Source organism: Salvelinus fontinalis, chromosome 22 (genome assembly GCF_029448725.1).
Source record: "Salvelinus fontinalis isolate EN_2023a chromosome 22, ASM2944872v1, whole genome shotgun sequence".
Classification (NCBI taxonomy): Eukaryota; Metazoa; Chordata; class Actinopteri; order Salmoniformes; family Salmonidae; genus Salvelinus; species Salvelinus fontinalis.
In genome coordinates this window covers 13,793,144-13,809,481 of record NC_074686.1, presented here as the reverse complement: position 1 = coordinate 13,809,481, position 16,338 = coordinate 13,793,144, and the positions used below count along the sequence as shown (strand labels likewise).

The 16,338-nt window shown below is 45.8% G+C and overlaps 1 protein-coding gene across 1 annotated transcript; it reads left to right on the top strand.

Moving 5' to 3' along the window:
• Window positions 1-2,753: 2,753 nt before the first annotated feature.
• Window positions 2,754-15,366, top strand: arpp21 (cAMP-regulated phosphoprotein, 21). The gene is made up of 19 exons (XM_055876540.1): window positions 2,754-3,178; window positions 7,556-7,702; window positions 7,821-7,865; window positions 8,013-8,096; window positions 8,223-8,395; window positions 8,491-8,550; window positions 8,682-8,819; window positions 8,960-9,056; window positions 9,346-9,444; window positions 9,551-9,573; window positions 9,694-9,747; window positions 9,883-10,085; window positions 10,876-10,968; window positions 12,660-12,793; window positions 13,002-13,055; window positions 13,173-13,340; window positions 13,447-13,534; window positions 13,812-13,945; window positions 14,846-15,366. The coding sequence occupies exons 2-19, from the start codon at window positions 7,568-7,570 to the stop codon at window positions 15,026-15,028; spliced, it is 1,965 nt and encodes a 654-aa protein (XP_055732515.1). The 5' UTR covers window positions 2,754-3,178; window positions 7,556-7,567; the 3' UTR covers window positions 15,029-15,366.
• Window positions 15,367-16,338: the final 972 nt, after the last annotated feature.

The following is a 16,338-nucleotide window of genomic DNA, read 5'->3' as shown; positions in this document are numbered from 1 at the left end:
ACAGCTGACTGACCCGTCGTTAGTAGAAGAAACACTGACACACACAACTGACTGACCCGTCTTCAGTAGCAGAAACACTGACACACAGCTGACTGAACCATCTTTAGTTGCAGAAACACTGACACACACAACTGACTGACCCGTCTTTAATAGCAGAAACACTGACTGACCCGTCTTTAGTAGCAGAAACGCTGACTGACCCGTCTGTAGTAGCAGAAACACTGACACACAGCTGACTGACCCGTCTTTAGTAGCAGAAACACTGACTGACCCGTCTTTAGTAGCAGAAACGCTGACTGACCCGTCTGTAGTAGCAGAAACACTGACACACACAGCTGACTGACCCGTCTTTAGTAGCAGAAACGCTGACTGACCCGTCGTTAGTAGAAGAAACGCTGACTGACCCGTCTGTAGTAGCAGAAACACTGACACACACAGCTGACTGACCCGTCTTTAATAGCAGAAACGCTGACTGACCCGTCGTTAGTAGAAGAAACGCTGACTGACCCGTCTGTAGTAGCAGAAACACTGACACACACAGCTGACTGACCCGTCTTTAATAGCAGAAACACTGACACACACAGCTGATTGACCCGTCTTTAGTAGCAGAAACACTGACACACACAGCTGATTGACCCGTCTATAGTAGCATAAACACTGACACACAGCTGACTGACCCGTTTTTAGTAGCAGAAACACTGACACACAGCTGACTGAACCGTCTTTAGTAGCAGAAACACTGACACACAGCTGACTGACCCGTTTTTAGTAGCAGAAACACTGACACACAGCTGACTGAACCGTCTTTAGTGGCAGAAACACTGACACACACAGCTAATTGTTCCGTCTTTAGTATCGGAAACACTTACACACACAGACACTGACACACAGCTGACTGGCCCGTCTTTGGTAGCAGAAACACTGACACACACAGCTGACTGACCCGTCTTTAGTAGCAGAAATACTGACACACACAGCTGACTGAACCGTCTTTAGTAGCATAAACATAAACCTAGAAAAGACTCATACAGTAGCCTAAATTACATACAGGATCTTACTCTAACTTAGGTTAGCTACACTATAGTCAGCTCCATCTTTCTCTCTCTTCCTCGCTCTCACACACATGCACACTCTAACACACACACAATATTGTTTTCTCCTTTCTCTTTTAACTTATTCCTCCTACAGATTGAAGAGATAGATACAGTAGAGGAAGGTAGAGAGAGAAAGATACCGAAACAGTGATAGAGAAATAGGGAAACAGAGAGAAAGATAAACTGCCTACTCTATGTTAATTAATCTGCGTGTCTGTGATGACCTGTCACTCATAGTCAGTCCTACACACACACACACTGGGTCTTGTGTAACTAACCATGTAGGACACATATTTCAGTCCCATTCAAAATCCTATTTTCCCTAACCTAACCGTAACCCAAAAAACAAACCTTAACCCAAAAAACGTAACTTCCCCAGTGGCGCAGCGGTCTAAGGCACTGTGTCTCAGTGCTAGAGGTGTTACTTCAGACACCCTGGTTCGAATCCAGGCTGTATCACAACTGGCCATGATTGGGAGTCTCATACGGTGGTGCTCAATTGTCCCAGCATCATCTGGGTTTGGCCTGTGTAGGCTGTCATTGTAAATAAGAACTGACTTCCCTTGTTAAATAAAGATAAATACCTAAAACAAACCATAGTTCCTGAAGCTAATTCTAAACCCCCTAGAAATGGTATTGGACTGTATGGGGATAAAACACAAATGTTACTTTTTTCAGATGTTACTTTTTGTTTGATTACTATTCTTGTGGGGACTTCTGGTTAAACACGTACACGTACACGCACGCACACACACAGAGGTCAGGCTCTGGGTACCACAGCCCATAATAAGAGACTTCAGAAGACTAAATAGGTTGATCTGCTCTGGTATCTAACTGCTGAGTATCCATAGAGACTGTCGCTATGTCGGCGAAAAATCTCAATTCATTAGGAACAAATATAAATAGCCATCATCGAGTTGCCGCATCATCATCTTCATGATACCCACATCGGAGAGTGTTGAGACCTGTTGGCCTAAAATGTGTAAGCTTGAGAGCTCTCTCTCTTCCTCACCTCCCACCCCCTTCACTGTCTCTCTAGTGTCTGAAGTGCTGTTTTCACACACTTGAGAAGGACTTTTTACAGCTTCTGTCTGCAAATTAGTCCAGGACAGTTAACAATAATTATACCTTTCTCTCTCTCTCTCTCTTTCTTTCCCTCTGTCTAGATAAATAGCCAAGAGGGAGAGTGGGGGAGTGAAGCAGAGAAGGAAATGAGAGATTAAAAGGGAGTAAGAAAACCTCTAGCTGTTCTATGCAAACGTTCGTTACCCACCACTAAGCCACAATGAGACAGGTGTGGTATAACAGGTGCACACACACACACACACACACACACACACACACACACACACACACACACACACACACACACACACACACACACACACACACACACACACACACACACACACACACACACAAGTGCAGAGCATTCAAAGGATGTCCTAACAAACCAAGTTAAGTAGAGTACATTAATATGTAGCATATAGTAAATTGTATTAGGCTGCTCTGCTCTCTTCCCCAAATGCTACACTTACAGTAAACACCTCACAGTACAGACGTACTAGAGAGCTATAGCTGATGTACCAGCTGAGTGTCTCTCTCACACACACACAGCTGTCCTCTTTCTAATAGGCTTTATATAATAGGTGGGTCTATTTCTGACAGTGTGCCATGGGGAGATGAGGCCGACACCCAGTCTCCATCTCTGCACGCCGTGCCAACCATACCGCCTAAACCTAGACTAGCAGGTGACAACTAGGCTACTGTGTGTACGAGAGAGATAGATGGATAGATAGATGGGAAAGGGAGAGAGAGAGAGAATTTTGTGCGCGTGCCTTTCAGTGTCAGGCAGCAGAGCTGGTGTGTGTGTCGGAGATACAGCGTGTGGGTGGAGAGAGAGGCAGCTCGTGCACTGTGCCGGTGTCTGACATATATAGAAAAGCGAAAGGCGCGTAGTGGAAACCAACCGTGACTCACTCAAAAATACACATCTAAAAAGAGCCGACCCGAGCGTCTGAGGAGAGATTTGACACGGACACAGCGCTCGAGGAGCTCCTGGTTTACGAATCATCTCCCGCGAGGTAAAATAAACACACTCCCACTGTTTACTGAAGTGGCTGTTGATGTTGTTGTTGTGGGTGATGATGAGGATGATGTTGTTATTGTTGTTTATGTCGCTGTGCTATCGAGTTGTGCTGTGTCTTCGACTTCGGGTTCTTGCAGTTTTTATAGATGAACCTATGTCCATGGGTTAGTCATCCCCCGGCCAAATGGCTTTACCTATTTTCATACTGAGGGCTGACAGACAAGTCCACATGGTCAGTCAGATGTTGTTACTAAATGTGTGCTAAATGTCCACAAACACCAGATACTGATTTTGTCCTTGACAATTCATTTATTTGGACAAGTTTTGCTGAATGGGCCCTGTACGCAGGCTACCTTCTCGGTTTACCAGAGGAATAATTAGGTCAAATAGCAACTGAAATACGTGGTGAACTGGCAGTGACGGTGTGCTCCTGTCATCCCAGAGAGAGAAAAGAATAAAGAAAAGGAGCGTGAGAGGGGGAAGTAGAGAGACAGATAGGGAGAGAGCGAAAGAGAGAGGAAGACAGAGGGAGAGAGTTAGAGAGAGGGGGAGGGGGGGGGGTAAGGAGAGAGAGGTTTAGTTGACAGCCCAATGAAGGTTGTGAGCAGGAGGTCTATAGGGGTAAAAATATCATGTGTCTTAGCTCAGCCAGGGCACAGGAATGCCACACACACACACCCTGAATAGTAGCTTGACTGGCCACTATGGTTATATCAGCTCTGTCTCAGTGGGTCAAGTGGATTCTACAGAGAAATATGATACACACATACACATACAGTGCATTCATAAAGTATTCAGACCTTTACTTTTTCCACATTTTGTTACGTAACAGCCTTAATCTAAAATGGATTAAATAAGTTTTTTCCCTCATCAATCTACACTCAATACCTCATAATGACAAAGCGAAAACAAGTTTTTTGAAATGTTTGCAAATGTATTACAAATAAAAAACAAATACCTTATTTACATAAGTGTTCAGACCCTTTGCTATGACACTAGAAATTGAGCTCAGGTGCATCCTGATTCCATTGATCGTCCTTGAGATGTTTTTACAACTTGATTGGAGTCCACCTGTGGTAAATTCAATTGATTGAACATTATTTGGAAAGGCACACACCTGTCTATATAAGTTCCCACAATCAGAGCAAAAACCAAGCAATGAGGTCGACGGAATTGTCTGTAGAGCGCCGAGACAGTATTGTGTCAAGGCACAGATCTGGGGAAGGGTACCAAAACATTTCTGCAGCATTGAAGGTCCCCAAGAACACAGTGGCCTCCATCATTCTTAAATGGGAGAAGTTTGAAACTACCAAGATTCTTCCTAGAGCTGCCTCTAGAAAGGTCTTATGAAACCAAGATTGAACTCTTTGGCCTGAATGCCAAGTGTCAAGTCTGGAGGAAACCTGACACCATCCCTACGGGGAAGCATGGTGGTGGCAGCATCATGCTGTGGGGCTGTTTTTTAGCGGCAGGGACTGGGAGATTAGTCAGGATCGAGGGAAAGATGAACGAAGCAAAGTACAGAGAGATCCTTGATGAAAACCTGCTCCAGAGCGCTCAGGACCTCAGACTGGGGCGAAGGTTCACCTTCCAACAGGACAACAACCCTAAGCACACAGCCAAGACAATGCAGGAGTGGCTTCGGGACAAGTCTCTGAATGTCCTTGAGTGGCCCAGCCAGAGCCCGGACTTGAACCCGACCGAACATCTCTGGAGAGACCTGAAAATAGCTGTGCAGCGACGCTCCCCATCCAACCTGACAGAGCTTGAGACGATCTGCAGAGAAGAATGGGAGAAACTCCCCAAACACAGGTGTGCCAGGCTTGTGGCGTCATACCCAAGAAGACTCAAGGTTGTAATTGCTGCCAAAGGTGTTTCAACAAAGTACTGAGTAAAGGGTCTGAATACTTATGTAATTGTGATATTTCCGTTTATTTTTTGACATTTGAAAAAAAATCTAAAAACCTGTTTTGCTTTGTCATTATGGAGTATTGTGTGTACACTAATGAAGAAAAAAAATGATTTTAGAATAAGGCTGTAATGTAATAAAAATGTGGAAAAAGTCAAGGGGCCTGAATACTTTGAGTGCACTGTACGTACACGTGTGGCCCCCAGTCACCACTCTGGTTGACCAGTGGTTAGCCGACTGCAGGTACCAAGTGTTGTTATTGTTGTAAGGTTCCATTCTCGGGTTGGCCGTACAAGGTCGGACACAACGTTAACCAGATTTTAAAAAACTTTTTCCACCCAGAACTACATTGAACAAAAATATTAATTCAACATGTAGTGTTGGTCCCATGTTTCATGAGCTGAAATAAAAGATCCCCGAAATGTTCCATACAAACAAAAGCTTATTTCTCTCAAATGTTGTGCATAAATTTGTTTACGTCCCTGTTAGTGAGCATTTCTACTTTGCCATGATAATCCATCCCCCTTACAGGTGTGGCATATCAAGAAGCTGATTAAACGGCATGATCATTACACAGGTCCACCTTGTGCTGGGGACAATAAAAGGCCACTCTAAAATGTTCAGTTTTGCCACACAACAATGCCACAATTGTCTCAAGTTTTGCGGGAGCGTGCAAATGGCATGCTGACTCCAGGAATGTCCACCAGAGCTGTTGCCAGAGAATTGAATGTTCATTTCTCTACCATAAGCTGCCATCTAACATCATTTTAGAAGAATTTGGCAGTATGTCCAACCAGCCTCACAACCACCAACCACGTGTAACCACGCCAGCCCAGGACCTCCACATCCGGCTTAGTCTGAGACCAGCCAGCCGGACAGCTGATGAAACTGAGGAATATTTCTGTCTGTAATAAAGCCCATTTGTGGGGAAAAAAACTCAGATTGGCTGGGCATGGCTCCCCATTAGGTGGGCCTGGCTCCAAAGTGGGTGGGTCTATGCCCTCCCATAGCTATGCCCCTGCCCAGTCATGTGAAATTCATAGATTAGGGCCTCATTTATTTCAATTGCCTGATTTCCTTATATGAACTGTAAGTCAGTAAAAAAATTGAAATTGTTGCGTTTATATTTTTGTTCAGTATAGTTTAGTAGGCTACTAGATATGGTGTGCAAAACCACTTTTTTCTGCAGGTGAAGAACTGGTAACTAACCTTTTCTCTCCTCGGGCACAGGGGCATTTGGATCAGCAGATGAATGATGGTGCACGGGCCTAAACACACAGACACAGGTCCCCGTGTCCCGACTCCATCTGTCACACTCCAACAAGCGTGTCACAGTTTCTGCAGTGTTCAGCTAAAACTATCCTCTCCTCCTTAAAGCCTCCCATAAAGCTTTGTTACCACGGTGATCAGTTCAACCCAGCAGCCATATGCTCCACTCTCCTCTTCCTGCTGATTCTACACTTTCCCTACCCTCTTTTCCATCCCTCTTTATGATCTCTCTCTCTTTTCATCACTGCTTCTCCCCATCTTTTTCTGTATCCTTTCTCTCTCCCATCTCTCTCTGTCCATATCCCTAAATCTCTTTACCCCTCTTTCTGGATCTATGTAAGACACTTTCTTTGTAGCCAGGGCTGTGTCCCAAATGGCACCTCTATTCCCTATGCAGTGCACTACTTTGGACCAGACACTACATAAGGAAATGGGTGCCATTTGAAACGCAGACCGCGTCTGTCCAAACTATCTATTAGACAAAATGCTTTAGACGCAACATTAGTAATCATAACTATAATAGGGTGGTGTTACATATATAAATCACCCCTACGACACTGGTGTTACAGGAATAAGTGTCCCCTATGACCCTGTGGTGTTACAGGAATAAGTGTTCCCTATGACCCTGTGGTGTTACAGGAATAAGTGTCCCCTATGACCCTGTGGTGTTACAGGAATATGTGTTCCCTATGACCCTGTGGTGTTACAGGAATAAGTGTTCCCTATGACCCTGTGGTGTTACAGGAATAAGTGTCCTCTATGACCCTGTGGTTTTACAGGAATACGTGTTCCCTATGACACTGTGGTGTTACAGGAATAAGTGTTCCCGTCCAAGGGGTTGGAGCGCTGGCCGGAATGTGGTTTTTCCCACCAGTGGGATCAGGAGCTCAGCTCGGAATTCTGGGAATATTGCCGCCGGCAGATCGGATGATGTCTCTCACAGCTGCTGTTACTAAGAAAAGCCTAAGAATACACATGTTACGCATACACTCACTGCGCACACACATTACTATGTACACACACGCTCATGCACACACCCTTAGACCCAACCAGGCAGCCATGGAGTGTGTTGTACAGGGGGAAGGAGGTCAGAGAGAGAGGCAGCATATGTAAAAGACGTTCTATGGGATCTGCAAGTGACATTAAGTAGGTGTGTGTGTGTTTATATCAGTAACTGACGTGTGTGTTTTGTAGTTTTCAGAGAGGATGTCTGAAGCGATCGTCCCAGAATCCTCAGGGCTGAGGTCATGTAACGAGTTATGCACCTCCGCTCTGCCATCCTCACCCCCCCTTGCCACAGAGGATGAGTGTCACCATGACAACAGAAAGGTGGAGCAGCAGGTAAGACTTGCGACTGAATGAGGTGTTATTATAGATCAGATAGGTGACATGACTGGTGGTCCTTGAGGAATGCCATGTGATGTCACTGTGTGATGATTTGTCACATTTTGTCCCACAGAAACCCGTCAGTAACCAGGGGCAACCAGCCAGGAAGAGAACCAAGGTAGACTCTGTTTCTGTCACACACCTACGTAGAGCCATATATATCACTGTTGTGTATGTACGCTGTGTCAGAGTTGATTTAGCCCCGGGTGGGCAGGGTTTGCACTTCTGAGGCTATTTCATTGGTTAATGTTGTTGCTTGTTTCAGGCCAAAGGCAGGTTGGTGAGGAGCATGGCTGTGTGTGAGGAGTCATTCCCACCATCCCCTCCTGACACCACCCAAGACAGCCCGGTAACACACACACACATAACACGCACGCACAACACATACTCTCATAACACACACACACATACACAGACACAAAACACGTACGCACGCACAACATACACACACATCATGTGATGTTTGATGTTTTAGAGCTCTGTTGAAGTCACCATGCGGCCAGGTTGCCATGACAACGAGGAGGAAGAGCAGCGCAAAGAGCCAAACGTGCCCACGCTAATTATCTCAGACACCAGTCAGGAATACACAGACTCTACTGGGATCGACCTGCACCAGTTTATCATCACCACCCTGAACAGCAACCCCAGGTACAAAAAACTGTGTGTGTGTGTGTGTGTGTAACTGCTTACCTGGCAATGATGTCATGGTAATAATATGATGTCATGGTGTTGTCATCTTTCAGGGACAGGATGATGCTGTTGAAACTGGAGCAGGACATGATCGACTTCATCACAGACAACGGGTATGTGTGTGTGTGTGTGTGTGTGGCCATAATTTGTTTTTAATGCAAATATGATTTACTGTATTTACTTCAATGTGTTGTCTAAGCAGGACTGTCATCCCCTCCCATCTTCTTCTCTCTCCCTCTCTCAGTCCCTATAAGAAATTCCCTCACATGTCTTCCTACCATCGTATGTTGGTCCACCGGGTAGCAGCCTACTTTGGCATGGAACACAATGTGGACCAGACTGGCAAATCTGTCATCATCAATAGCACCAGTAACACACGCATGTACGTAACTCTTCTCTGTGGTATATCAGTACGCTTGCAACAACAGGCTCGTGGGTTTGATTCCCGCTTTGAACATAAAAGTGTCTGCTAAAGGACATCTTATTGCTGTTGTATTATTCTATATTTCTGTATGTGTGTAGACCAGAGCAGAGGTTTCTGGACTATGTCCAGGAGGAGAGAGGAGAGGAGACTCAGTGGAGAACCATACTGAAGAGAGACAACGCTGAAGAAAACCAGGTAGCGCTCTGTCTCTCTGTCTGTCTCTCTGTCTCTCTCTGTCTGTCTCTCTCTGTCTGTCTGTCTGTCTCTCTGTCTCTTTGTCTGTCTGTCTGTCTGTCTCTCTGTCTCTCTCTCTGTCTGTCTGTCTTTCTCTGTCTGTCTGTCTGTCTTTCTCTGTCTGTCTGTCTGTCTGTCTGTCTTAGTAGCATGTAAGCACTATACCAGCTTGCATATTTGGACAGCTTTTAGAGGTCCTTGTCAGAGTTCCAGATTTTGAGATGTTGTGTTCTTATCCTGCCCCCACCAGGCGAGGCTCCACCCACTACGCGAGGAGAGGCGGAGCAAATCAATGGAAGAGAGAGAGGAGGAGTACCAGAGAGCTAGAGAAAGGATATTCAACCAGGAGGTACACACACACACACACACACACACACACACACACACACACACACACACACACACACACACACTCTCTCTCTCTCATATCTGATTCTTTCTTCTGTCTTCCACAGCCTGCCTGTCCCCAGGAGACCAGGTAATATTGTTTTTATGTTAGACGTAAATAAAGTTGGGTTGAAGTTTTTTTTATGTTCCCCAATGGACGGTTGTAATAACATTGTGATGAATAACTGATTATTGTGTGTTGTTATTGCAGGTCTATAGAGGATGGTAGCCCCCATGCTGCGACCCAGAGAAGGCAGCTCTTTAGGTGAGTGTGCTCTCGACTGGTGGCTGAGTGGTACTGAATCTTGACCGTACCAGTAGCGTTTAGCTGAACACACTACCGGGCCTTTAATGACCAGTTTACTAGTCTAAATCAGTTGCTGGTCTGTGTGTCCTACAGGGGTACCAGGGGTAACTCGGGCTCAAGCCGACAGAGCAGCACGGAGACTGACTACAGTCGCTATAGTAACTGGAGCAGCACTGACTCAGGTCGCTATAGCAACGACCCCCGACCCTGGAGCAGCACAGACTCAGACTCTGCCTATCAGAGGCCAAACCCCGCCCCCAAGGCCCGACCAGCCAATCACAGCTGGGATGCACGAGGTAAAGAAGACAATCTAATTGAATTGAACTATGATCCTGATCCTTTTCCATGTACTTTAATGTCTACCTTCTCTCCCTTTCCCACCTTCTCTCCTCCTCTCTCCCTTTCCCACCTTCTCTCCTCCTCTCTCCCTTTCCCACCCTCTCTCCCTTTCCCACCTTCTCTCCTCCTCTCTCCCTTTCCCACCTTCTCTCCTCCTCTATCCCTTTCCCACCTTCTCTCCTCCTCTCTCCCTTTCCCACCTTCTCTCCTCCTCTCTCCCTTTCCCACCTTCTCTCCTCCTCTCTTCCTTTCCCACCTTCTCTCCTCCTCTCTCCCTTTCCCACCTTCTCTCCTCTCTCCCTTTCCCACCTTCTCTCCTCCTCTATCCCTTTCCCACCTTCTCTCCTCCTCTCTCCCTTTCCCACCTTCTCTCCTCCTCTCTCCCTTTCCCACCTTCTCTCCTCCTCTATCCCTTTCCCACCTTCTCTCCTCCTCTCTCCCTTTCCCACCTTCTCTCCTCCTCTCTCCCTTTCCCACCTTCTCTCCTCCTCTATCCCTTTCCCACCTTCTCTCCTCCTCTCTCCCTTTCCCACCTTCTCTCCTCCTCTCTCCCTTTCCCACCTTCTCTCCTCCTCTCTCCCTTTCCCACCTTCTCTCCTCCTCTCTCCCTTTCCCACCTTCTCTCCTCCTCTCTCCCTTTCCTACCTTCTCTCCTCCTCTCTCCCTTTCCTACCTTCTCTCCTCCTCTCTCCCTTTCCCACCTTCTCTCCTCCTTTCTCCCTTTACCTCCTCATCTGTCTCTCCCAGATGACCATGCCCCCACCACAGGCTCCAACTATCTCACGGTGCCCATGGAGAACGGGATTCCACCAGGAAGTATATTACTGAACCCACATACAGGTACACACACAAACACATACATACAGTGGGGGAAAAAAGTATTTAGTCAGCCACCAATTGTGCAAGTTCTCCCACTTAAAAAGATGAGAGGCCTGTAATTTTCATCATAGGTACAATTCAACTATGACAGACAAAATGAGAAAAAAAATCCAGAAAATCACATTGTAGGAATTTTAATGAATTTATTTGCAAATTATGGTGGAAAATAAGTATTTGGTCAATAACAAAAGTTTATCTCAATACTTTGTTATATACCCTTTGTTGGCAATGACAGAGGTCAAACGTTTTCTGTAAGTCTTCACAAGGTTTTCACACACTGTTGCTGGTATTTTGGCCCATTCCTCCATGCAGATCTCCTCTAGAGCAGTGATGTTTTGGGGCTGTTGCTGGGCAACACGGACTTTCAACTCCCTCCAAAGATTTTCTATGGGGTTGAGATCTGGAGACTGGCTAGGCCACTCCAGGACCTTGAAATGCTTCTTACGAAGCCACTCCTTCGTTGCCCGGGCGGTGTGTTTGGGATCATTGTCATGCTGAAAGACCCTGCCACGTTTCATCTTCAATGCCCTTGCTGATGGAAGGAGGTTTTCACTCAAAATCTCACGATACATGGCCCCATTCATTCTTTCCTTTACACGGATCAGTCGTCCTGGTCCCTTTGCAGAAAAACAGCCCCAAAGCATGATGTTTCCACCCCCATGCTTCACAGTAGATATGGTATTCTTTGGATTCAACTCAGCATTCTTTGTCCTCCAAACACAACGAGTTGAGTTTTTACCAAAAAGTTATATTTTGGTTTCATCTGACCATATGGCATTCTCCCAATCTTCTTCTGGATCATCCAAATGCTCTCTAGCAAACTTCAGACGGGCCTGGACATGTACTGGCTTAAGCAGGGGGACACGTCTCGCACTGCAGGATTTGAGTCCCTGGCGGCGTAGTGTGTTACTGATGGTAGGCTTTGTTACTTTGGTCCCAGCTCTCTGCAGGTCATTCACTAGGTCCCCCCGTGTGGTTCTGGGATTTTTGCTCACCGTTCTTGTGATCATTTTGACCCCACGAGGTGAGATCTTGCGTGGAGTCCCAGATCGAGGGAGATTATCAGTGGTCTTGTATGTCTTCCATTTCCTAATAATTGCTCCCACAGTTGATTTCTTCAAACCAAGCTGCTTACCTATTGCAGATTCAGTCTTCCCAGCCTGGTGCAGGTCTACAATTTTGTTTCTGGTGTCCTTTGACAGCTCTTTGGTCTTGGCCATAGTGGAGTTTGGAGTGTGACTGTTGGAGGTTGTGGACAGGTGTCTTTTATACTGATAACAAGTTCAAACAGGTGCCATTAATACAGGTAACGAGTGGAGGACAGAGGAGCCTCTTAAAGAAGAAGTTACAGGTCTGTGAGAGCCAGAAATCTTGCTTGTTTGTAGGTGACCAAATACTTATTTTCCACCATAATTTGCAAATAAATTCATTAAAAATCCTACAATGTGATTTTCTGGATTTTTTTCCCTAATTTTGTCTGTCAAAGTTGAAGTGTACCTATGATGAAAATTACAGGCCTCTCTCATCTTTTTAAGTGGGAGAACTTGCACAATTGGTGGCTGACTAAATACTTTTTTGCCCCACTGTACATGCACACGTACATGTATATGTGAAAAGGGAATTGTGAGTTTAACCTTGACCTCTAACCCCAGGCCAGCCCTTCTTGAACCCAGACGGAACTCCTGCCATCTACAATCCCCCCGATCCCCAGCAGCCAACAAGAAGCCAGCCTCAGCAGCAGGCCCCTCTGCCGCAGCAGCCAATGGCTGGCCACACAGTCCCTCAGGTACAACACTGATTGCACAGTAACCAAATAGAATTTGTATACAAATACAATAATCTACCTATTCATTAGTTATACTAAATGTATAAACAGCCCTGGCCACGCAACCCGATTGGCAAAATTGTGTTCCAGCCGTGTCGATAATAGCAATAAACAGAGCCCGTTTTTGTAATAGAAGACTGGCAATAACAACGCTTTCTCTCTCTCTCAGGTGGTTCAATATTCGTCCGTCTCTTACTCTCCCCAGCAGTTGCAATACTCTACGGTACTAAGTTTTTCCATGCATGTATGTTTTTGTGGATATAACAGTGTATGCATGAACAATATAAATGTATTGTGTCTATCTGCGTGTCTTTGTTAACGTGCTCTCTGTGGTCCTCAGAGCGAGGACCTGTCGTCCCAGTTTGGTCACATGACTGTGAGCTGTCAGCCACTGGGGGAAGCTCCGTCTCTATACCCTCCCTTAGCCTCTCCCACACAGAGTTATGTCTATACCGCCCCTCCCCCTCCTCACAACCCCCCCAGCTACTGCCAACCCCCTCCAACCCAGGTAGGAATAACACAACACAATCATAATAGAATGGTAGCATAGAATCGTAGAATGATAGAACAGAATAATCCCATGTGTTGACATGATGTTGAACTCTGTACTGTAGGTGCCTGTGTATTACTACTCTACTACTCAGTATCCTACCCCAGCACCCCAAAGACCTGCCACACCTACCCAGGCCATACAGCCTACAGGTACACGTGTGTGTGTGTGTGTCTGTGTGTGTGTGTCTGGCAGTAGGGAGGGGGGCCGTTACACTGTAAGAGATGTAGTCTGAGGTCTCACAGTGAACCGGTCTCTTTTCCTGCTGCTTCTACTCTACAGAGACATCCTGATTTGCTGCTAGTCCTCCATTTGTCAGATATTACAGCAAATGATACAGCTTTGAATTAGCTTTAAACAAACAAGTAATTGATCGATGTTTTATGAATAATCTGCTGGTCGTTTATCTGTCTCTGTGTGTATTTGTAGGTTACTCTCCTGTCGTAGCCAATCAGCAGCAAAGTTACCAGGGGATGATGGGTTTGCAGCTGCCTCAGAGCCAAGCCCAAAGATTGCTGGGTTCTTATCCACCTGGCTCCTCCCACCCATGTGGTGTAACACAGGTAACTATGACAACCACAGTATCATATACTCGTGGCCATTGTATTAGGTACACCACCCTGTTCACGGAAATGGTGAGCTCCTACAGTGAGTCACGTAGCTGTGGCTTGCTATATAAAGCAGGCAGACAGGCATCGAAGCATTCAGTTCCTGTTTGATTGAACGTTAGAATGGGCAAAACATGTGGCCCAAGTGATTTTGAGCGTGGTATGATCGTCGGTGCCAGGCACACCGGTTTCAGTATCTCAGAAACAGCTGGACTCCTGGGCGTTTCACGTTTGACAGTATCTAGGGTTTACAGAGAATGGTGCCACAAACAGAAACATCCAGTCAGCGGCAGTTCTGTGGGCGAAAACAGCTCCTTGATGAGAGTACAACAGTGGTCGGTAAAACGGCACCTCGGAACGCACTTGTCGGACCTTGTCACGGATTGGCTATTGCAACAGACGATCACACCTGGTACTACTATCAGCTAAAATCAAGAAGAGCCGGCTCAAGTGGTCACGCAATCACCAACTGGTTTCTGTTGCGTCATGCCAATTGCAGTCAGGATTTGGCGTAAGCAGCATGAGTCCATGGACCCATCCTGCCTGGTGTCAACGGTACAGGCTGGTGGCGGTGGTGTAATGGTGTGGGGAATGTAAAATGAATGCACGCATGACTGTAAGTCGCTTTGGATAAAAGCATCTGCTAAATGGCATATATTATACCAAATAAGCAACATTTCCATGCCCTGAAGAATTCTGTCTGTTCTGGAGGCAAAGGGGGTCCGACCTGGTACTAGATGGGTGTACCTAATAAACTGGCCACAGTAATTCCTCAGTGTTGAATTGAAGTTGCAGTGTTGTCAGGCTACTAATCAAATCTGTGCCTAAATTGAATCTCTCCCTCTCTTTCTCCAGCAGGGTGGTGTGGGGGTATCGTACCCCCAGACTGGTCTCATGTCGCGGGGTGAGGGGGGTTACTGCTGCATGGTATCTCCAACCTGTCCCCCTGGTCCCATACCCCCTCCCCCTCTACACACCGGCTGCCATGCCTCCAGCTGTAGCAACATCAGCAGCCAGGGGTGGGCGGGCAAATACTGACACACACACGCCCCCACCTAACCTAAACTTACATAACCCCCACACATATACACACTTGACCTCCCTTCCCCCCCACCTCTACTTGCACAACCCCACTGGACTGTGTTCAGATTGAGATGCAACCAGTGTTCAAACTGTTACACACACACACACACACACAGTATACCACAGACAATGTATTGTGCCAAAGCTGTATCAGAGGTACTGTACTGATTTAAAAGCATAATTGATATACTCCAGTTGAGTTTTGTATGGATATGAAATGATTCTATATATGTATTGTAGTGTTTGAGCAGAATAAACTGATGTGGCTGATTTGACAGGTCACCTTTCTAACAGCTGTGGTCTCTTTCACATTGAGTATTTGATCTGATTTTCTAATCTACACACTGCCGACATTGTTACCAATGATTGTATCACAATTATTAAATTGTTGAACGGATGGTTTTAAAATTATTATTTTTTACATTTGATATATCCAGAATGTAATTCACAGAGAGCAATCTATAACAATAGTCTTACACATCAAAAAATATAAAACGCAACATGTAAAAGATCCCAGATATTTTCCATATATCTCAAATTTTGTGCACACATTTATTTACATCCCTGTTAGTGAGCTTCTCTCCTTTGCCAAGATAATTCATCCATTTGACAGGTGGCATATCAAGAAGCTGATTAAACAGCATTATCATTACACAAGTGTATCTTGTGCTGGGGACAATAAAAGGCCACTGTAAAATTTGCTGTTGTCACACAACACAATGCCACAGATGTCTCAAGTTGAGGGAGCGTGCAATTGACATGACTGCAGAAATGTAATGCTAATTTCTCTACCATAAGCCACCAACAACGCCATTTTAGAGAATTTGGCAGTACGTTCAACCGGCATCACAACTGCAGACCACATTTATGGCATTGTGTTGGTGAGCGGTTTGCCAATGTCAACATTGTATACAGAATGCCCCATGGTGGTGGTGGGGTTATGGTATGGGTAGGCAAAAGCTACGGACAACGAACACAATTGCATTTTATCGATGCCAATTTGAGATCAAGGCCCATTTTTGTGCCATTCATCCGCAGCCATCACCTCATTTTTTTAGCATGATAATGCATAGCCCCATGTCGCAAGGATTTCTACACAATTCCCGGAAGCTGAAAATGTCCCAGTTCTTCCATAGCCTGCATACTCACCAGACATGTCACCCATTGAGCATGTTTGGGATGCTCAGGATCGACTTGCACGACAGCGTCTTCCAGTTCCCGCCAATATCAAGCAACTTCACACAGCTGTTGAAGAGTGGGACAAC

Excerpts from the sequence above, each read along its gene's own strand:
- arpp21 (XM_055876540.1), top strand. The coding sequence starts at position 7,568 with ATGTCTGAAGCGATCGTCCCAGAATCCTCAGGGCTGAGGTCATGTAAC. Across the intron at positions 13,341-13,446 it reads GCCAACCCCCTCCAACCCAG|GTGCCTGTGTATTACTACTC; the intron begins GTAGGAATAACA and ends TCTGTACTGTAG. Across the intron at positions 13,535-13,811 it reads CCAGGCCATACAGCCTACAG|GTTACTCTCCTGTCGTAGCC; the intron begins GTACACGTGTGT and ends GTGTATTTGTAG.